Source organism: Stegodyphus dumicola, chromosome 1, assembly GCF_044657685.1.
Source record: "Stegodyphus dumicola isolate Sdum_Otavi_A_Nest chromosome 1, ASM4465768v1".
Taxonomy (NCBI): domain Eukaryota; kingdom Metazoa; phylum Arthropoda; class Arachnida; order Araneae; family Eresidae; genus Stegodyphus; species Stegodyphus dumicola.
The window spans coordinates 92,759,539-92,783,883 of NC_140768.1; the positions used below are offsets into that span (position 1 = coordinate 92,759,539).

The 24,345-nt window shown below is 34.2% G+C and overlaps 1 protein-coding gene across 1 annotated transcript; it reads right to left on the minus strand.

Annotated features, from left to right (window-relative positions):
• Positions 1 to 10,231: 10,231 nt before the first annotated feature.
• On the minus strand, positions 10,232 to 12,032 carry LOC118205295 (uncharacterized). The gene has a single exon (XM_035377589.2). The coding sequence runs from the start codon at positions 11,615 to 11,617 to the stop codon at positions 10,526 to 10,528; it is 1,092 nt and encodes a 363-aa protein (XP_035233480.1). The 5' UTR covers positions 11,618 to 12,032; the 3' UTR covers positions 10,232 to 10,525.
• Between the last annotated feature and the right edge of the window lie 12,313 nt (positions 12,033 to 24,345).

Here is a 24,345-nt window from a genome sequence, read left to right on the forward strand (position 1 = left end):
ATTGACTGGAAATTTATGTAGTATGTAATCACATACTCGACAGAAGTAACTTCTAACATGAAGATAAAACTTATTTTTGTCTTCTTTTGAAAGTTCTTCCACTACTTTTGTAGTTGCAGCTCCTATTACCAAATCTTCATCTTTCTTCTGATTTTCTATTTCACCATAAATCACATCATATAAAGAATTACAAGACAAAACACAGACTGGTTTTACAAACTTTGATAAAATGCCTTTAAACAGATCATAAATCATTGATTGCAAAACATGAATTAATGGAATTCTGCTTTGTAGAAATGTGTTAAGAACATCAAATGATGGCAAAATGAATGGTAAAAAAAAGCAAAAAGCTTTGTTAAGATCCGAAGAAAAAAACATAAATATTCGTTCTTCACAAAATAAACTTACAGTAATCGGAAAATGTTTCGTGTGTTGAACAATTTGTTTTATTTTGAGAGAAATTTGTATCAGCTTTACGCTTATGTTTTGCAGTATTACACTCATGTCCATAAATTAAGGATAATTCGGAGTCACGCGAAAATCGAACTCTAAAATAAATATATCACCTGTAAAATCACTACACACATCTTCAAGAATCATATGCAAATTTCAAGAAGAACTAGATGACACCGATGGTACGTCACAATGACGAGAGTGTAAGAAAGTGATATATAAGGAATACAGGCAAAGAAGTAAAATTGTTCGCAGGCGCTTTATAAGCATTTCAGTGCAATAACCGAATAGTTATGACACAAAGGATGCATTTGGATGACTTTTTACGTGGTAGAATTATCGGCCGTCTGGAATGTGGGCGTACCCAACTGGAAGTATCAGACGAACTTGGAATTGCCCAGAGTGTCATCTCCAGGCTTTGGCAACGATTCCAAGATGATGGTAATGTGAGTAGACGTTACAGAACAGGTCGCCCCAGAGTTACAACGCCGAATGAGGACCGGTATTTGGCAGTTACTGCCAAAAGAAACAGGCGGAGCACAGCCTCACACCTGTCTCGTCAGCTCTCTTCAGCCACTGGTACGACAATTTTAAGGCAGACCGTGTACAGACGCTTAGGGCAGATTGGTCTATATGCTCGTAGACCTGTCAGATGCGTTCCACTTACTGAAACTCACTGTCGCCTGCGGTTCGCCTGGAGTAGAGAGCATGTATTGTGGACACCGCAACAGTGGGCTTGTGTGATGTTTTCCGACGAGTCCAGGTTTAGTTTGCAGTCTGATTCTCGCCGAACTTTCATATGGAGAGCTCCAGGTACCCGTTACTACCACGAAAACATCATTGAACGACACCGTTACTGTGGTGCAGGAGTTCTCGTTTGGGGTGGAATTATTCTAGGTTCCAGAACTGACCTGCATGTTCAAATTGGAACCATGACAAGCCAAATCTCTCGGGACGTCATTCTGGAACAACATGTACGTTTGTTTCGGGGCGCCATGGGCGCACAATTTGTGTTTATGGATGACAACGCCCGTCCTCACCGTGCAAACATCGTAAACGAATGCTTTCAGTCGGAGCATATCACCCGTATGGACTGGCCAGCATTCTCACCGGACTTGAATCCAGTAGAGCACGTGTGGGACATGCTTGGCCGACGAGCTGCAGCCCGTCAACCTCCTCCTACATGTCTACTGGAACATTTGCTTTTTGAGTGGTGTAATATCCCCCAAGATCAGATCGATAATTTGATATTCAGCATGCCTAGGCGTTGTACGGACTGTATTGCATCGTCTGGGAGACATACAATGTATTAACAATCATACCAACCATGTAATATTGGTTTTTTGTAAATAGGGTTTTTTGTAATTTGCTCCAGGGAGGAAAAATCGGTAATTTTTTTAATAATATCAAACATATAGCATCTTTTTTTGCTCTTTACCTTTTGTTTAATAAATAAGCTTTCAAATATGTCAAATTTGTTTTGCTTCTAACTCTTCCTTTGCCTGATTTTACATTATCCTTAATTTATGGACATGAGTGTATTTTGAAAACTGCCAGTTGAATTGCGGAATGGTGCAGAAATTACTTTATTTTTCTCAAACTTATTTTTAACAATCGAAGTAGTAACTACATCTCCATTTACTTTAGGTATTTCATAACTTTCAATAGAGCCTTTTATCTTAACTCTCGAAGCATTTACTTCTTCTTTAAAAAATGCAAAAAGTGGGTTCTATTGATCGAGGACTCTAGGTAAGCATTTCTTTAAAAACAGCAGCGTGTACACACATTTTAAAAAATTTTCTCATTTCAGTGTTACGCAGCTGTTGGAACTGTTTCAATTTTTCCTTCCTTTCAGAACTCCTCTCAAGATAATAATAAATATCAACAATGTGTTCATCCACATTTATTGGTAAAGAAGCTTCCCCTTTTCAGCTGCTAAATTTAAGAGGTGATAGGTGCACCTCATAATCTGCAAATCTGAATTTTCCTTTCTTAAGATACCTACAACACCAGTCTTCAAGCCTACCATTAATGGTGCATTATCGGTACCAAGTGCTAAGCAATTATCCAGAGGGATTGCATTTTCTTTTAAAGTTAAGTTTTAATAATTAGCTGTGCTATATTAAAGTCTGCCGAATGTCCTTCTAAAGTGGGGACAGAAAGTAAACTGCACTCAATTTCTGAAGACTCTGGTTTAAAAAAAGAAACAAAATTGGATACAGTTTTGAATCGGTATTATTGCTTCCATCCGTAGAGAGGCAGAACGGAGCTGTTTTAATGCAATCAATAACTGAAGATTTATTTTTCAAACCCATTTCTTTAACAATTGCACCTGTTTTGGTCCTTGCACTTGAGTACTTTTTTAGCGATTTCACTATCGGGAAACATTTTTCTAAATAAAGCTGCAGCGTGATCCGATGCATTCAGTGGCAGGTTGTGCTCCAGTAAAAAGGCAGAGAATAGACATTCTGCATTAATCACTTTTTGGTCTTTTGTTTCCGAAGAAAAATTTAATTTTTCGTTTTTTTCAAAACAAAAATTTAATTTTTCGTTTTTTTCAAATGTATGGTTTACGCATGCACACGTTGAAAGAAATGTTTAATAAAATAAACAAATAAATATTCAGCTTTTTTCGTAAATTTTTATACCCTTTAGATCATAATTGCTCTTTATTTCATAAATTACGGTTTCATATTTTTAATTTTATAATTTTTGCATGCCATCTTACCAGATTTAAACTGATGATCTATAATCCGGAATCGCCGAAGTCCCGACGAGTCCGGATTAAAGACTTTTAACTGTATATATAATGTTGTAAGATCTTAAATTCACTTAGTGCGAAATCGAGTTATTCTACTACTTGTGCAATTGCTGCAAAGTAAGTTAATAATAATTTATTTACTAAAGAATAGTGATTATATTATCTCCTAAGATTAATTTTAGTAGAATTATATTAAAAGAGTGAATCCATACTTAGTAAGTTCAATTTCAAAAAAATGTTAAAATTTTTTAACGGGGACTTGAATTAAATCATGAATAACAAAATTGCAATTGTAAAAAGAAATAAATTAAAAGCAAGTAATTAAATTAAATGCAAGTAATCATTGCCATTGATCGGGAATTAGTTGACTTTTCAAAGGGAACAAACTAGCTCCCGTCCAATGAACAATAATTAAGAAATAAATGCGAAGATGTTTCCTCCTTTACTCGAGCAAAACCACCAACTTCCCCCCACCCAATAAGTAACTTTTACATTGTCATCTGTAAAAAATCGGCAAATAGCACCAAAGTGGTTGCATTAATACATATGTACCAGACAACAAAAACAAACAAACAAAAAAAAATAAAAATAAAAACTCATGTTGTCCTTGTGTTTTTGTGTACGCACATGTTTGAGAACATCCGCCCTTCCACCATGCGAAATCGAAAAATCGCAACGACAGATGGTACACATCGCAAATTTATTACATTGAGGAAATAATGGAAGGAAAGTCAACTGTGTAAGATTTTTGAAACGCGCACGAGTATTTCACCTTTCTCGCAGACATAACAAAAGATGATAATTTCTAAAACTATTTCCCGAAGGCACGTGTACTCACACAACTCAGAACAAGATGAACGAAGTAACGAAAGTAACATCTAAATAATGGCCTTGAGCTTGCTTTGTGCTCATTGGCTAATATATGCCAGATGACACGCAGTGGAGCTCGATGCCCATTGGAGAACTGGAGAACGACCTTTCTGGATACGTATGCTGTCACTCACAAAGCAGAAATTCTCATCTGATTCGCAAGGTTTTGTTGTAGATATAATCTAGAGAAAATTCAGTTGCTTTCAGACGTCCAAAATCACTTTTTTTTTTTTTTTTTTTTTTTTTTGTTTTGTTTTGTTCATATAACGAAGTATAAGCCAAGTTCCATAAAAATCGTAAGAAATATTAAGAACAAGAAAAAGTCGGGAGAAATATATATTGTAAATCGGGTTGGCGGGAGAGCGGTCGAAAATCGGGAGAGCTCTGGGGAAGGTATTTTCTTCAGTTTAACATGCACTGCACATGCGAGTCAATATTTTATTGCACATACCTCCATCTACAAGAAATATGTTAACCATAATTCTCAAAGATTAAAAAGTTTGGTTAAATACATACGTATATACCTTAATCTTGAAGAACATGTTTCAGTCAGAAGGTGATTGATGTTGGTAAACTTGGCAAGCTTTTACAGCTTGACGACACCAGCCCATTATCAGCTGTCTAGCTCAATTCTGAACGTAAATAAATAAAATTTCAGTTTTAAGAAAAATTCAGCATGGCAATTTCAATGCTGTTTTTTTTTTTTTTTTTCCCTTAATACTTCTACGAAAGTAACTTTTGAATAAAAATACAGTTTATTTATATTTTTATTGACAAAGAGAATTTATTTCATTATTGAGGTTATTTAGCATTTTGTGCACCTGCATCAGCATGTACTTTTTTTTTTTTTTTTTGTTGTTGTTGTCTGGTACTTATGTATTAATGCAACCACTTTGGTGCTATTTGCCGATTTTTTACAGATGACAATGTAAAAGTTACTTATTGGGTGGGGGGGAAGTTGGTGGTTTTGCTCGAGTAAAGGAGGAAACATCTTCGCATTTATTTCTTAATTATTGTTCATTGGACGGGAGCTAGTTTGTTCCCTTTGAAAAGTCAACTAATTCCCGATCAATGGCAATGATTACTTGCATTTAATTTAATTACTTGCTTTTAATTTATTTCTTTTTACAATTGCAATTTTGTTATTCATGATTTAATTCAAGTCCCCGTTAAAAAATTTTAACATTTTTTTGAAATTGAACTTACTAAGTATGGATTCACTCTTTTAATATAATTCTACTAAAATTAATCTTAGGAGATAATATAATCACTATTCTTTAGTAAATAAATTATTATTAACTTACTTTGCAGCAATTGCACAAGTAGTAGAATAACTCGATTTCGCACTAAGTGAATTTAAGATCTTACAACATTATATATACAGTTAAAAGTCTTTAATCCGGACTCGTCGGGACTTCGGCGATTCCGGATTATAGATCATCAGTTTAAATCTGGTAAGATGGCATGCAAAAATTATAAAATTAAAAATATGAAACCGTAATTTATGAAATAAAGAGCAATTATGATCTAAAGGGTATAAAAATTTACGAAAAAAAGCTGAATATTTATTTGTTTATTTTATTAAACATTTCTTTCAATGTGTGCATGCGTAAACCATATATTACGCATAGTCGAAATTAGAAAATTGCAACTAGAAAACTATTTGATTTGTATTCGTGATATTTATAATGACAAGGAATTTGATTTAAATCATATCAAAGACGGAGTGCATCGAGATGAAATACTGCATTTAGTAAGGAATTTAAGCCGAATAAAATAAAAACATCTGCCCTGAAGATAAAGATAGTGCTGACAGATCAACTTCCAGTTCATTGCGTGCCGCGACGTTGTCCACCACCCCTCGCGCAGAACAGCGTGAAATTGATAAACAGATTTCGGAATGATTAGAGAAACAAAAGAGCCTTTATCCATTTTTTGCAGCAATTCCACTTTTTGTTTGATGGACATCGAAGCAAGCTTTCCTTTTGCAGCTCCAGTATCGGAAATTCTATTTGACATAATCGAAAGTTCCAACTTACTTTTATAAAATTGCTCTAACAGTCTGCAAAAAATAATAAGCCGGATCCAATTCAAAGATTAAGGAACAACGCAGTCTGCAACATTAACTGAAATAGATAATTAGATAATTTTAGCGTAGCTTATACCGTCTGTTATACATTAAACGCGCATGCGTAAACGTATTACGCGCATGCGTCAACGCAATCAAGATTATAGATCATTCCGGATTAACGAATTTTGACTGTATATATATATATATATATATATGTACATACATATATATGTGTGTGTATGCACATACACGCACATACATACATACATACACATGTACATATCAATATATATTTCTTAATTCAGTCTAAATAAAAGAAGTGTACCAAAAAAAATCATACTTTAGCAATTTAAAATGCAAATCTGAATTATTATAAAAGGGTTACGTGATACATTGAAAAAATAGAACATATGCATTTTTCTTCAAATCTTTCTATAATTCTTTTGCACTACTCTACTTCTAAAGCAAACGACGATCTGTATTTGCTTAAAAATATTCTGTGAATTACGAAGACTCAGTTTCATGCAACTCTCGACAACAGCAGCTACCTTGACGTTCAGAGGCCATAAGCACTGGTGATTTTTTTTTAAAAAAAAAGATTCTGGTGCCCTCACATAAGTTTATGCCAATTTTCTCTTTATTCCTTCTCTCTCTCAGTTTTGGTTTACTTGTGCCATGCATTCTAGTGCTAAACCAGCAGTATGAAATTTTTTGTTGCCCCCTTTGCTAAATTTTTCCTTTGGTACTTCCTTATTTTAGCTGCTCCCCCCAAGATTGAATCACTAGTCAACCGAGACATTTCAAAGAAATCTTGCCACATATAATAGCTTGGTTGATTTAGCAAATAAATTTGGGAAGCCAATATGATAAGAAAGTACCAGATCATATTTGTAATATCCCTTTTCTTTTATGCCCTAAGCATGTATTTTTATTTTATTAATGATTAACCCAAGCCTGCCCTTTTAATATTAATTTGGAATTTATATGGTTGATTTCAAAATTATATAGCACATGACATGAATTTATTTGCAAAAACTTTTTAGATATTGTGTTTGACCTTAAATACACTAGATAGTTGTTTAGATTGCATTCCATATAACAATCAAGAGTGCTTACATCAACAGCACATAAAAACAGATTCTTGAAAATAGCACTTATAATGATTTTTCTGGCATAAAAATTAGAAACATGATGAAAAAACACGGGCTAAGAGATTAAAAAAAAAAAAATCTAATAAATCCAAAATGTTAATTTTAGCACTCTTTGTAGCACATACATGGAATGTAATGGCAGAATTCTTGTAGAAATTTAGGAAAATCAAGACAATTGAGGATTCTGCAAACAATATATTAATTGGTTAACCTATATTTAAGGGTGCCCCTTGGATTATCACCAAGCTGTTGTTTCATTTACGATAACCCTGAGTAGCTGAATGTTATGGAAACCCTATTATTACGTAATTGTTTGCATGATTGCGGTGAATTTGACTGATGGGAAGATTTGTAAGGGTTTGTTTGTGTGTTGTATGTTGTATGTGAAAGATTTATAAGGGTTTGTTTGTGTGTTAGGAAGTGCATTGCTTATTTTATGGTTTACATGGTAAAATGGCTGAATGTGAAAAGATTAATTTGAAGTTTCTGTATGATTTGGAATAAAAGGGAAAAAAGCATTAATTGACTGGTGTGTAAATTTAGGTTTACTTAGTAGCCATTATAAGTGTCCTGCTTGTGCGAAGGAAATGCATATAATCAAATGTAAAGTTCATTCAGATGGCTTTGAATGGGTTTGTTTCAAGAAAGGTTCATGCAAGAAATGTCACGGACAGTTCGGCACTATGGAGGATATTTTTTACTCTTATTTTTGTGAATTTATGTGGCGACACCAGTATACAGATTCTAGTTCTGATAATTTGAGGAAGTTTTTGGATGCTGTAGGAGGAAGTTTTTGAGGATGTTATGATAATTTGAGGACGTTCTGATAATTTGAGGAAGTTTTTGGAAGGAATTTTGAGATAATATATTTTTTGTTTGGCTCTAGTGTAGAAGTGGCTGCTCCTTAGACTTTTGAAGTGAAAATAGATCGATGTGTACATAGACAAAGTCAAGGAAGTGCACAATGTTGAGTTTGTGCAATTCTCTGATGTTTATTTAAGTGAAAATAGGTCGATATGTACATGGATATCAAGTTTGCGCAGTTCTTTGACTTGTTATTTTGTCTTTGTGTAATGGTGATTTTTGCGCCAAACATTGCTGCTACATAAAAACAAAATAAAAAGTCAGAGAATTGCACAAACTCAGTATCCATGTGCCACCAAAAATCACCAAAGGCACCCACAAATATATTTTTACCTATTTATTTACTTTTCTAAGTTTAAAAATTACTTTGAAAGTAATTTCATTGACAAACCTACAATTTGCGACACAGAATTTTTTAACGAATTTCTGTTTTTTTCAAAAAATATCCCTATTTTATTTCTCCACTAAATTTTTCCCTTGGACTAATATTATTTTCTTTGTATTTAATTGTATTAAAAAATTAAATTTAATTAACCTTGATCAAATAATTCTTAATGTGTTTTAGTTATTTATCTATGTACAGACAACCCAAATTTAATGCAGAAATTTGAAAGGGAAAAGTGCAAAATGAGAAAAAACAAAAGCACATAACTCTTGATCCTGAGGTGTATAAATTATTGGAATACATTACATCATAGTAACCTAACTACAGTGTGGCGCAGGATTTTAGATCCGTCATTTAAACAGCATTTATTATTTGAGGCTGTATAATTACTTATTTCAGTCTGTATTTTTATAAACTTACATTCATTAAGATGTATGTGTGTGATTATGGCAAAGCCTCGAGGGCTATCTGCCTAAGGGAAGGGATGCCGTCGTGGAGGACTTTCTGAGGGAAACTGGCTCGTATACATGTAGCACATAGGCAGCCAGCCTATTTGCGGAATTCAAATCTCGGACCAAACTACCAGTGTTCAGCGACTTTACCGCTGGTGGACCCATATTCATTAAGATTACATTTACATTATTAAAGAAGTAAGAAAGCAAAATAGCTTAAATTATAAGCTAACATATGCCAAGTAGCAAAACTTCTGATGACCATTATAAAGCCGATCCTGATGCTCAGAGGGTTAATACATTTTATACATATATTACAAGTGAACTGTTTATTTTAGAAAAATAGGAAAGGTAGTTAATTCCAATCCTTTCACTAAACCTTGGATATTTTGTAACAATGTTTTGTTTGCACATTTTTAAATCCAAATTCTATCATATTACAGATAAATTACTATTACCATCCCACTCCCAAATCAGAATTTCTAACACCTGCATTAGTAGCAAAATTTTATGAAGTTCCAAGCCGATATTCCGTCAAATACATTCAGTGGTATAGGTAGGATGGGGCAAGGGGGCATCTGTCCCCGGGCACAGCATCCAGGGAAGCCAACCTGATGTTACAAAATTTTGGAATGAAACATTTTTTCATTCTTGGCACACTGAAAGGGGTGCAACATCTTCAGTTTTTCCCAGGTGCTGAAAACCCTAGCTGCAACTCTGACTACATAATGAGTAAGTATGTAAATCTGCAGAAAGTGCAGAATTACCCACTGCTTGGCGCATTTTTAAGAATTGCACATACTCAGTATCCGTACACATCGGCCAATTTTCACTTAAAAAAAAAAATCCCAGAATTGCACAAAAATGGCATTGAGCACGCCCTTACTTTATCCATGTACACATCGACCTATTTTCACTTAAAAAGTCAAATAAAATTGACAAAAATCCAATTCTTCTTACTCTTGTAAAAGATGCCAAGCAAATAAGTGGGCGATTCTGCACTTTAGCCGTAAATCTTTATAAACATGGAAGAAATTAAAGTTTACAAATGTTTCAAAAACATATTAAAAGCTATAATTATTTTTAATAAATAAAATACACAATAGATACAAATGAGGGGAAAAAAAGAGTTTTCCTGTGGCTTACCATTAAGTTAATAGTGGCATATTTTTGCAAAGTATACACTATCTAGTGCAATAAAAAATGTACATATGAAATAATATAATTTTTATTTTCTATAAATAACGTTTTCACTAAGAAAGGAACAATTGGAAAAGTAAGTCCAAAATACCACTTAGTAGTTGGAAAAGTAAGTCCAAAATACTTTCTTTAAAACTCTTAAACCTGGGAACCAAAATTTCAGAATAGCCATACAAACCTTATAACCTTATCAGCTATATAATGTATCTACTACATTCACATGAATAGCTTACACATATCAATACGTGAATACAGCTCAGTGTTAATGCACTCATGCACAACTAATTATTCTTTAACATTACAAGTGTTTAACATATATCAGACACACGATGATGTTCCCATATGTATATACATATGTGTTACTAAATTTCCTTCTCGCACGAATGACTTACTACATATATTACATACATGAAGTTTCTGCCCTTTGTGGGTATGCAGATGAGTTATTAAATTTTGTTTCTGTGTAAATGACCTCTTACATGTATTACACACATAAGGTTTCTCTCCTGTGTGGATTCGCATATGACGCAGTAAATTTGACATAACAGAAAATGACTTATTACATCTAGCACATATATGAGGTTTCTCTCCTGTGTGGATTCGCATATGCATCATTAATGTTTGTTTATATGTGAATGACTTGCCACATAAATTGCACATATGCGGCTTGTCTCCTACGAGCACATGTATACCATAATTCTGGGTAAATATCTGTTTACGTCTACTGCGTTTCTCAGCAGTGTGGGTATGCATATGCCTGACTAAATTAGAGTGTACAGCAAATGACTTGTTACACATCTCGCATACATGCGGTTTTTCTCCTGTGTGGATACGCAGATGTGATACTAAATTTTGCTTTCGCATGAATGATTTGTTACATACTTCACAGATATGAGGTTTTTCTCCTGTATGGATATGCATATGACTTTTTAAATTAGACTTTAAAGAAAACGCTCTGTCACATTTATCACATGCATGAGGTCTCTCCCCTGTATGGATGCGTGTATGCATCACTAAATTCTGCCTTTGCGTGAATGACTTGTTACATACCTCACAAACATGACGCTTCTGTCCAGCATGGATACGCATATGATCTATTAGATGTTGCTTTCTTGTAAATGACTGTTTACATACATTGCATATAGGAGATTTCTCCCTTGTATGAAGACACATATTACTGACTAAATTAGAGTTTACAGAATATGAACTGTTACATTTATCATACACAACACGTTTCTCTGCTGAGTGAATAACTAAATGCATCTCTAAGTTCTGCTTTTCCGTAAATGACTTATTACATGTATCACATATATAAGATTTCTCTCGAGCGTGTACACGCTTATGTGTATCTAAATTCTGCTTTCGTGTGAATGACTTGCTGCATACATCACATGAATAAGATTTCTCCATTGCGTGAATATATAAGTACCGCTAAATTTTGTTCCTGTATAAATGGCTTGTAATACATATCACATACATAAGGCTTCTGTCTGGATTTAATACAAAAATATCCTAGAGGAAAAATTTTCATATAAATCACATAATATGATTGAGTAGTATTTATTTACTTTTGAAGCATATATGATACATATAAAGTTTCTGTCCTGGATGTACAAACATATTTCGCTAAATCGTACATTTGTACACAGAATTTATACAATCGTGGCATGTACACGTGCCTTTTTTTTATTTTTTTCCCCGGGATGAGAACACTTAACCAGAGCATGCAGATAAGTAAAGAATACTATAGCACTGCAACACACACCTTTCTGCCCGCAGAATAATAGCATTATAGCTGAACTTTTTCCTACTAACTACCTTCAGGTTTTTACCTGAATCTCTGAATGGCTAGTGCCAACACCGAGTCGGTGTTGCTACTGCCCACCATAAAACCTTTCACATTTTATATTATGCCGAAAGGTGCGTTTTTTTTTTTCAACATTTACTGTGTTACCTTAATTTATTAAATATCATGTTCTTTGCACTTAAACCACATAAAAATTCAGTTCAATATTGCAAAATATCTAAAAACAGCATAGCTTTAGAATTTCCGATAGACGACTCAGGCGAACGCAGTTCGCAATAAACGGGCCCCCGCGTGGATGCGCTATCCCTGAATAACATGTGATGGCGATTTTCGAGCTTCTGATTTACCATAGCATTGGTAGTTCCTAAAAAGAGAGAACAATGTATGATAAAAGAAACAAAAAAAGTAGCATGGGTAGGGATAAATAACATGCCCAGACAGTAATGCATAACTGAAAAAGTTTTCTGGAAATAAGTCGCCGAGGAAAAGTTATCCGCCAGCCAGTAGCTGTGGTACTCCGGTAAGGACGAATAGAGAACGAGGTGGGCGGAGCACGGGAGAGTTCTCAGGTGGTCACCCACCCAAGTCCTGTCCGCAATAAGGCTTCATGATCTTGGGGAAAAAAGAGTTGTACGGTGAAAGTTTAGTCACTTGCTAATTGAAATATGTTCATCAGAATTAGAAGTTTTTCGGGGTTGCTAGGGGCTGCTTGAAGGTGTTGATGATTTCCTTTGAAAGCGGCAACAAACTTTCTAATGCAGTCGTTGCTAAAAATTTCTTGTATCTGTTTGAAAATGTTCATAAGGTCCAATATAGATTTAAAATCACTTTCTTTCGCAGGGTAACCGATGTCTTGAATCTGTTGAGGCTGGGTATCATCAGTTTCTTTAGGAGTTCGAGGCACAGGGGAAATTTGTGATTTAGCCGCGTCAGCATAACTCACGCCTGGTCTTGTATGTGAAGGATGAGGATTTTTCGTAAATTTCCGAAAATACTCACAGCCACGATAAGAACTAACGTGGTTTTTTGAGCAGTTGCTGCAGGTAGGTTCGTCAGTCTTTTTACGATCACACTCCGCAGAGATGTGGTTTTTAGCACATTTCACACACTTGGGGGGAGTTTGCAGCTATCAGATGAATGTCCAATGTTTTGGCAGTTGTAACATTGATACACAGAGAATCTTGGTTTATACTTCTCGACCTGCACGGCAAATCGAAGGAGTCGCTGGATACCATAAACTTCATCAATATTCAGAGTATGACGCAGTTGGACTTGGAAAATAGGCAGGGGGGCTTTCGTACGAAAATTTCTGAGCCGCGCAAATTTATGCACTTGAAAGTTCAAGTCCGTCAGAGCTTGCTTAATTTTATCAGCATCAGTATTAACGGGCAGTCCTTTTATCACGATCTGGGTCTGTAATTTTTGTGTTTCACCAGGAAGAATCCAATGGAACGTTGATTTAAAAATTTTTGTAATCTTGCAAAGTTTCAGGAATAACACGGAGACATTCGTGATGGAATTTGCCTATGAACTTGGCTTCAGTATTTTCACTGATGTCCGTGAGAATTTGATGGTGCTCATCCGTAGTATTTATCATAACGTGAGGGACGTTGCACAGGCTTTTAGTGAGAATAGGATTTTCAGTATTATCAGCAGCGTTCGTATCCATGTTTTCCTCACTCGCTAGGGCATTAAATTGGTTGCTTAACTCCGGCTGCGGGACAGGTTCAGAGCTCTTGAGACGTGCGATCTTCTTCGGCGTAGTGAACTTGTTTTCCTTAACAGCGTCCGTAGACTCGCAGGGTTCTTCAATGCTAGGAAGGGGGAGAACAGGAAACGGTGTTTTACGTTTTCGAAAAAGACACGCTTCTGGGTGGTCTATACTTGAAAGAAAAGTTTCACATTTTCCTTGGATTGAGGTAATATCGTCCTTGAATTTGTTGCGAATATTAATAGTATCCGCAAGTCCGAGTTCCACGAATTTCAAGTGGTGTGGACTGAGTGACTTGATCAGGGGAATTGCAGCGTTCAGGTGGTCACGTGCTTCTTCAATAAGCGGAATAGCTTGAATGGCAGCTTCGTAGTCCATTGTATCTCGGATATTGAAAGTACGACAGAGTGGCAGCAATAACTCGCTTCCATATTGAGTACCATTTGAGAGTGTAAGCTTAGGAGGGAAAGTGATTATTCCATTTTCAGAAATTAGCAGTCTAGATTCTGGTCGTTTCACCTCTTCTAAGAAGAAGCGAATAACTCGCTTCACCGCATGATCGCTTTGAGGGTTAGTCATCAGTTTGTATAAGAGATCTGCTAGTTCAGCTTGTATTCGTGATTTTTCAACTTCCTTGGTAGTTTCTTGATATTTTTGCCGTAAGTGAGTAATAGTTGTAACTGTTCCACCAGGAACAGGTACATCAGAAATTCCGTTGGCTTCAGCAGTTTGGATGATTTCCCTAAGCTCATCCAGTTGACAATTACGGGTATCGTAGATCGTGCGAAAGTAGGCAATATCGCTCTTTCCTGACAAGAGTAGATTGTAGGGATTCCTCAGCACAGGAGGAAATATGTATATTATTTTCATTTTATTTTGCTTCCTTACAGTGTTGCCATCAAAGAATCTGTATCTTTGGTTGCCATTGCTCTCTTGAAAATCCTTGAATTATTAGTTAATCAAAAATTCTTAAGAGTTTCATAGCACACTGAAAACAAACAATGCCAAATGTACTTGCTGTGCACTGTATTATTTAGTGTCAACATTTGGTTGCAAAAAAATCATAATGAACGCCGGCATACGCTGCTGAAATACATTATTAAAGCAGTCAATAAACTTAGAAGAAGTTCATACAGTGACAGATTATCTGGCCAAACTTTTAGCAAAAATAAAGATTACAACCGCTTGCTGTTGCACTCATAAGTCCTTTGTCTCTCAAAAGGTATTGTCTGAATTAATTTTACAATCTATTTGATTCAGTACTATACTTCTTTGAAACCAGAGACAAAAAACTGCGCAAAAACTTGATTCCACTCAAAAATGTCATCGCTTAATTGACAGCCTTATTTCAAATATTTTATTCAGTTAGTCAGAAAAAGGTAATAAGTTGAATTTATTGATTAAAACAATAGTCGTCATAGTTGTTTTTGGTGGCAAAACTTCTTCTAGTCAAACGAAATTTAGGTAGAGGTGAATTCCATCGATCTCTACTGATAAACCATATTAAACTTTAACAGAACCCTTTTCTGTGATCGCTATTTATTATCCGTTTATTAGCGTTTTGTTATACGGATTTCTATTTTTCCTATTTCAAAAAACACGTTTTGAAATATTTTCTAAAATACGAGAATTTAAAAAACATTTCGGATATTCTTCGGGCTAAAAGACTAATGCTACATAAACAATAGTTGCCAATAGGTGTAAAATTCGACCGTCTGCTCTGTTCCAGAGGTATTTCTTTCATGAAGAAATTTCTTTTGTCTCACAAAAGTGATGGGACACTTATGCTTTACAAAAGGAAACTGTAGTAAAATAAACTAAAAAAAACATGTAAAATTTTTTTGTGGGTGTGTTTCATACTTTAATTTAGTAACAATTATTACATAACATACATATTCTCAAAATATTAAAATATTAATTTAATAAAAATACAATTGTTTAGAACGGAGCAAAAAATGGCTTACATAAGTGATGGGACACTTACTTTTCCATCAAATATTTATCCCAAAATTTTACTTTTTAAAAGGTTTTAATATTTTGTTGGATTTCTTTTTACTTTTGAAACATGATTTAATCTTCTTGGGATGGATTCGACTAATTTTTTTGTGATTTCTGGAGTGATTTCTTCTTCTTCTTGAAGCACTGATTTTAATTGTTGTTTTGAAGAAATGGTGTGTTTGCGAATTCTTGATTCCAATTCTTGCCAAATATTCTCTATGGGATTTAAGTTTGGAGATTGTGGTGGTGTTTTTATTATTTCAGGACAATTATAAAACATCCAGAGTCTATCGTTCAAAGCAGTGTGCTTGTGGTAATTCTCTTGGTAGAATTTAAAATCCTTATGAAAGTTCAATTTTCGGGCTGAAGATTTCAAATTTTGATTCAAAATGTCAATATACTTGTACTGATCCATTATATTGTCAATAAAAACAAGATTACCAACTCCAGCGGACGACATACACCCCCATCCCATAACTTCTCCTCCACCATGTTTTACTGTTGACACCAAGTTCTGCTTGCGAAGTTCTTCCCTGGGTTTTTCTCCACACCAAGATTCTACCGTCAGAACCAAATATATTAAATTTACTCTCATCAGTAAATATAACTTCATTCCAGTAATCAGAATTCTTATTTATGTTGGATTTTGCGAAAGCCAGTCTGAGTTTTCTATTCTTTTCACTTACGAAGAATTTTTTCCTGGCTGGTCTACCGTGATATCCAGCAGATCGAATTACTCTTCTAATAGTCTCAGGATTAACAATTACTCCATATAATGCTTGTAAATCAGCAGAAACTTTAGGAGCACTCATTCTTGGATTTTTTTTAATATTTGAAACGATAATTCGCTTTATTCCATTGGATAGCTTTGATGGTCGGCCAGGTCTTCTTTTATCCTAAATCATATGATTCTTTTTATATCGTTTAATGATACTGAAAACTGTTGAATGACTCAAGTTAACTGTTTCAGCAGTTTCTCTAATAGATTTTCCATGCTCAATATGCAAATTAATAAGTAATTTTCGAATTTCAGGCAAAGTTTCTTTTCGTTAAGCATTCACGGCTGCACAGAGCTAAAAAAACACAAAAATTCCAAAACAAACTGGAGAGAAATACTGCAGATGATTTTATAAATTATTGCCAATTGCTTTTGAGTAAAAATAAAAACCAAAAAAAAAAAAAAATTTTTATTGCTTACTTCAGACGATTTTTGTTGCATAGTACTTAGTAGTATCTAATGGTGTCCCATCACTTATGTGAGCCATTTTTTGCTGCGTTCTAAACAATTGTACTTTTATTAAATTCGTATTTTAATATTTTGAGAAAATATATGTTATGTAATAATTGTTACTAAATTTAAGTATGAAACACACCCACAAAAAATTTTTACATGTTTTTTTAATTTATTTTATTACAGTTTCCTTTTGTAAAGAACAAGTGTCCCATCACTTTTGTGAGACACTGTACATACTTTTTTCAAATCTTATTTAGACATATTTATGCTTGAACATGCAAATAGAAACCTTTATTCATATCATATAAGCAAAATTTCTTTTTATCTGACACTCCTTCATTGTTGGGATGTTAATGTATTCATTTCAGAAGACCTGTGGTATGTGATATATCGTTTATACAGAAGCTTGGTTTAGTAATGCATGTACATACCCACACGATGGAAAAACCTCATTGTAAAGTATGTAATAAAGTATTTACACGAAAGCATACTTTAGTAAAGCATATGCGTATCCACACAGGGAAAAAACCTTGCGAAAGTAATGTTTGTAACAAATCATTCAATGAAAAGTATGATTTAGCATCCCATATGCAGATTCATACAGGATTCAAGCCAAATATATGTAATATATGTAAACTTTCATTCACTCGAAAGCAGAATCTGATGCAGCATATATATATACTCATACCGGGGAGAGACCACATGTATGTGATACGTGTGAAAAGTCATTTACACTAAAGTATGATTTAGTAATGCATATGCATATTCATTCAGAAAAACCCCATATCTGTAATATATGTAGATTATCATTCATGAAAAAGTGTGAATTAATGGCATACATGCATGCCCACACTGGAGATAATGCATATACATGCGATGTATGCATGAAGTCATTTACAAGAAAAAACAATTTATTACTGCATTTGCGTGCTCATAAAGGAGAAAGGCTCCATACATGTGATATATGTAATAAGTCATTCATTCAAAAACCTCACTTGATTTTGCACGTACTGGAGAAAACTCTCGCGTGTGATGTATGTAAGAAATCATTCTCACGCAAACATCATTTATTGGAGCATATGCGTTTTCATGGAAAGGAGAAACCTCACGTGTGTGAAGTATGTAACAAGTCATTTACACGAAAGCAGGATTTCATGATGCATATGCGTACACACACAGGAGAAAGGCCACATATATGCGAGATATGTAGGAAAGCATTTGCAAGAAAGTACAGTTTAGTGAAGCATATGTCTCTCCACACAGGGCAAAAACCTTATGAATGCGAAATACGTAAGGAGGCATTTACATGAAAGCGTGCTGCATATAAGAATACATACATGAATTGAAAACTATTATGCAGTGTAAGCCATTTACATGAAAGTGTTATATTAATGTGTGAATTTTAGAGTTCAGTCAACACCCAATTGGGTGAATCTTCGGATTATGGTATTTTGGCGAATTTTTGGCGAAAAGTTGGAGACTAACCCTGCTACAGCAACCTGCTAGATTTTCTTGGACGCCATTTTGTTTTCACAAAGTAAAGGCATTTTTTTAACTCAACATTTTCCCAACAATCTGCTAGCCGAATTACGCTTATGCTAGAACTTTTATGGAACAAAAGTGCTTAATCATGACGAAGATTAGGTTCGAAATTGGGAGAAAGTGCAGAATCGCCCGCTGTTTCCCGCGTTTTTAAGAATTGCACATACACGGTACCATCCATGTACACGTCAACCTATTTTCACTTTAAAAAAAATCCCAGAGTTGCTCAAAAATTGCATTGCGCACACTCTTGACTTTATCCATGTACACATCGACCTATTTTCACTTAAAAAGTCAAAGAAAATTGACAAAATTCCAATTCTTCTTACTCCTGTAAAAAGCGCCAAACAAATAATTGGGAGATTCTACACTTTAGCAGCGAAATTGTTTCTAAGTGCTTATTAGCTAAAATCACGATCGGAACTTTCGGAAAATGTCACATGACATGTCTCATGATCTCTCATTTCTCTGAGACAAAATAATCTGTGATTCGAACTGTGTACTTCTCAGATTGTTGCTAAAGTCCTACCTAGTAACCTTTATCGCCTTACCAAAATGTCGCCAAACTACCTGGTACCATATTCCAAAGTTTAGCCCCCAATTGTCTAGTGGTGAATTAACTGTTCTCTGTCTCAAAAAAAAGTTATGGTATTATTGACTATCAGTAGAAAATAAATATGGAAAGTGCAGTAGACACTGTTTAATGTGATCGTGATTGATGCTATCATTTGGGTATTATTATTAAAGCATTGCTTATTGTTGTTGTCAACAATTTAGTTAATGTGATCATTATATTATATAAGAGAATAATTTTTTTAATTAAAGTAATGTTGTGGAAAAAAATTTCACTAGTTCAGTTTATAAAATTTGCTAAGTGACAATGAAATCTCCCCAAGTGAGGGCTTAAGTAACTTGGTTTTGATTTCAGTCAACCATTTAAAGTACGCAAAAAGCAACCTTAGTTTGATGTACATTTTGAATAAGTCTGTCGATTTTGGGGGTAATCAGATGCAGATCTTTGTTCTCCAGGTGAGAAAAAACACGAGAAAAAAAATTCACCTGAAAACATCTATGGCAAATGAAGGATGCTTTTTTTGATTAATTTAAGATTTTACTTTGGCATATCTGTTCCAACAAGGGATGCCTTCTAAGTATTAAGGGTGCAGCATAAGTCAAAAAATTTCCGGAAACATGAAAAGTTCCTTAACGAACTTTTGTATTAAAGATATCATGAATAATTGATAAACAAACTTTTGTATTTTTCTAATTAAAATGCTGCAAAAATACCTGTTTATATGTTTCTTGTATATTTATATTAAATTAGTTTAACTGTTTTTTTTTCGACAGTTAATGTTATCAAAATAGCCATACATAAATCTGATCATATTAAATGGCATCTACTGTATGAGAACAAAAAAATATCTAACAGCTGATGATGTCATAGTATTTGGGGCACATTTTTATATAGTATACAATATAATTGTGCATAATTAAGAATACATAGATATTGTTAGATAATCTGTCGAAAATAATTACTTGATTTTAAAAATAAGTGTAATCCGGTAAAAGTATAGTTGAGGGTAACCCTTGTCAAAACTTGGCGATTTTTGGCGGTACATGGATACCAATTTTGTGCAATTCTTTGACTCGTTATTTTGGCTTGCGAAAGGGACGATTTTTGCGCCAAAAATCGTCGCTACACAAAGTCAAAATAACAAGACAAACAATTATACAAACTCGGTATCCATGTACACATCGACTTATTTTCACTTAAAAAAAAATCCCCGAATTGCACAAAAGTGGCATTTTGCACTCATTTGACTTTATCCACGTACACGTCGACCTATTTTCACTTAAAAAAATTCCCGTATTGCACAAAAATGGCATTGCGCACTCTTTTAACTTTATCCATGTACATGTCGACCTATTTTCACTTAAAAAAATCCCAGAATTGCACAAACTTGCATTACGCACTCTCTTTACTTTGTCCATGTACACATCGATATATTTTCACTTAAAAAGTCAAAGGAGCACCGAATTCTACAATATAGGCAAACAAAAAATACATAATCTCAATAAAATACATTTTAAACCGAACAATAAAATAACATAAAAAAGGAAAAACATGTTATACATTTAAGCACTACCAAAAGAAAATATTCACTTACCATCATTTTCGAGTTCGCTTCGTACGCCCAGAGCCGCGTAAAAATCAAAATATCAATGATACTCAAATGTCTTTTTTCAAACCAGGTGCTCTTTCTCATCGAACGCTTCACATAGTGACCATCTGAACCTTTCTTCCTACAAACTCATTCAAATCCATCTAAACGGTTTTTACGTTCGACTAGATGCATATCCTTCCTACATACAGGACACTTATAATGGCTACTAAGTAAACCTTCATTTACACATCAGTCAATTAAAGCTCTTTTCCCCTTTCGCTCCAAATCGTACAGAAACTTCAAATTAATCTTACTCCATTCGGCCATTCTACCGTCTAAAGAATCAAACCAACACACACCACAAAAACGCTTACAAAACCCATCCCATGATTCAAAATTTCCCAGAATCATGCACTCGATTACGTCATAATAGTGTTTCCATAACATTCAACTACTCAGGCTACCATAAATGAAACAACAACTTGGCGATAAATCAAACAACAACTTCGCCATAATACAAGGGGTACCTTAAAGTCTATTATACCCGTATAATCCTATTAATTTTCTGTTTTATATTCAGCCTTGTTGTGAAATTAGAAAGTAATATTGACAAGGATTAGAGAAAATAGAGAGAAAAAAGATTTAAATGAATGCCCAAGCAAGAGAAAATTTTTAATACTATTTTATTAATGTAACCAAATGAATTTTTTCTCCGGACTAAACTGCATGAAAATGCAGATAAATTATAAATGGTATTTTTATGTGTATTATGTATTAGCAACTCCACCTTGGTGCAGCTTGACAAAGGTGATTTGATGAATTTTCAGATTTCAACTTACAATGGATATTGTTACCTAAAGAACTGTTATGCGAGACCAGAATTTCACAATTTTTACTAAGGTAGTTGTGATAATACATAAGTACCTTTTTCTGTTAATCATAATACAAATTAGCATGCTGTCATGAATTTTTCAACTGTTTTTGAATAAATTATGTTTTTGATTTAACAGATTTTATTATGTTGGCCCTACCGGTTTTTTTAGCTGAGTGATTAAGACTGGACTACTAAGACTACTGGAAGTTCCACCCAAGTTCAATCTCTGGCAAATGGGTTGGCTGATTGATCAATTTTCATAACTTTTTAAATGTTAAAGTGAGTACAAGTCAATATTTGGGCAGCTGTAATTTTTTCTGCTTGTTTTACAAGAAGAATGTACCAAAACTGGACAAGCATAACCTCTTGATACAGATCTTTTCTGGGAAACCTTCCATGTGAATCAATAATCCTCCAGTAGATGGCAGTAACTAAGTAACATGAGAAATTTCATTTGATTTTTGATGGAGCAGTCTAACTCATAGGTACTTTCATGGTTTTAATCAGATGCAGCATAATTAGAATTCTTGAAAGGACAGCAAGTATTTTAACCTGTACTTGCTGTCCTTTCAAGAATCTTCGATGAAGGAATTCATCCCATAGTGATTTGTGGTTAGATTAGATTGAAGGATACCCCTTGGATTATCGTTAAGTTGTTGTTTAATTTATTGCCAAGTTGTTGTTTCATTTATGGTAACCTGAATAGTTGAATGCTATGGGAACCCTATTATGACATAATTGGTTGCGTGATTGCAGTGAATTTGAATGATGGAACGGATTTTGGTACATTGTTATTTTGTGGTTTACATGGTAAAATGGCTGAATATTGTAAGATTAATTTGAAGTTTCTGTATGATTTCGAACAAAAGGGAAAAAAGCATTAATTGACTCTTGTGTAAATGAGGTTTACTTAGTTGCCATTATAAGTGCCCTGTTTATAGGAAGGAAATGCATATGGTCGAACGTCAGATGACACCTGCATCATGGAGGCTATTTTTTACTCCTATTTTTGTGAATTGATGTGGTGATGCCAGTATACAGAGTCTAGTTCAGATAATTTTAGGAAGTTGTTGGATGGTGTTAAGGAATTTTTTTTCTTTGACTTAGCACCCTTAAAAATTATCTCTGCATATTAAAGCGAGTTATTGCCTTTAATTAAATCCTTACCATGGTCACAAGATAAAGCACAAAAATGTAAAAATTAATGCAAAACTTATTCTTTGCATCTAGTGAGACTTAAAAATAATGCAAACAACTTATCACCTCTGGTGCTTTAGTGGGTTATTGGAACCTTGAAGTACAACCCCTGAATCTCTACCCAAAGCTACGTCAGACAGGGCCGATGCTATTCGCACCAGCGGTGCGATTAGCCGCTTGAGCTATTCGCACCAACATTAACCACGCATGTGTATTGAATTGTCGGATCCGTCATTTGAAACCATTTTTTTTAAATGCTAAACCTTGGCGTAGTTTAGCATTTTGTAAACGCTGGCGACTTTCAAAAGATTAGAAAGGAAAATGGGTTCCTTTTCTTATATATATAAAAAGAAGGAATACATTTCCTTTTATTAAAGTATATATAAAAAGGGCAGATTTTTATGTTTGCAATGTTTATCGTTTTCCTGAACGGCTGGAATAGTTTAAATGACTGACTGGGGGGGTGGACAAAATCTTATTTACATTTTTTTGTACTTCTTAGAATACATTTAGCTTCAAAGATGTATTTTGCACAATCAAGACTTTAATTGCTTCCTCTTTGAAAATTTTCGTTTGAGAAAAGGTAATAAAAATTAGACAGAGGACTTCTGTGTAGAAAATTTAGGCATGAAATAAGTTAAGAGCGATTAAATCAACCATTAAATGAATAATTAGTCATATAATACTAGATATTAAGAATTTTGTATGCCTGTTTATTTTTTTATGTAAATACTTGGCATTTTCAGGACACAAAGTATTTCAAAGAACTTTGAAATATTAGTACAAATACATTAATAAATTAAATTTAAATAAATAATGAGATGCAATTTAAAAGACAGAATAGATGTAAGACATTTAGATTTAAAAATGTGCACACACAAATGATTTCTCAGATAACTTTGATTTTGAAGTATGGCATTTGAACTTATAAACATGTGTGGATACTGAAAAAGTGATGAATATGTAAGAAAATTATAATTTTCAGTAAGTTTTCTTATTGAATAATAAATTCTGACAGTCCTATGCTGTAAGACTAGGGACTAAGTTTGCATAAAAATTCCTCTGTTAAATAAAAGAATTTAAGTAAGTTCTGTAGCCTTTTTGTCAATACATTAAAGATTTTTTAACTAATTATACGTCCTCGCCTGCAATTAGAACCAACATTAAATCCCTATTTTATCTAATCCTTTCCTGAACATTATCATGCATATAGATTGACCTCGTCTTTTTAACTGATAATTATTACTTGCAAATTATTCTTTTGCTGGTGAGTTAATAGTTAGGACCCTAATTCAGCAATAGAAAAGGTTGTTCTTCGCTCTTGCTACCGCCTGCCTTCGTAATCGGCGTAAATTGCTGGTACCTGGGCTGCTTGTGCGCATGCGCGAATGTAGGTGGTATGAATAGCCCTTTAGCTATTCCCACCGTCGATTAGCCACTGCGGTCAGAAAGAGCCTAACCAAAGAACGTCATATTCTGTAGCCCAACTAACTTTCAAAACTTGCCAACCGTGCCTACATCAGGCCTTTCAGGTGTGTTCTGATCAGCAGGTCTCTCTCTAGGCAAGCAGCAGTAGTGACAACAGCCAATCTTTTGTTATGTATTATGCT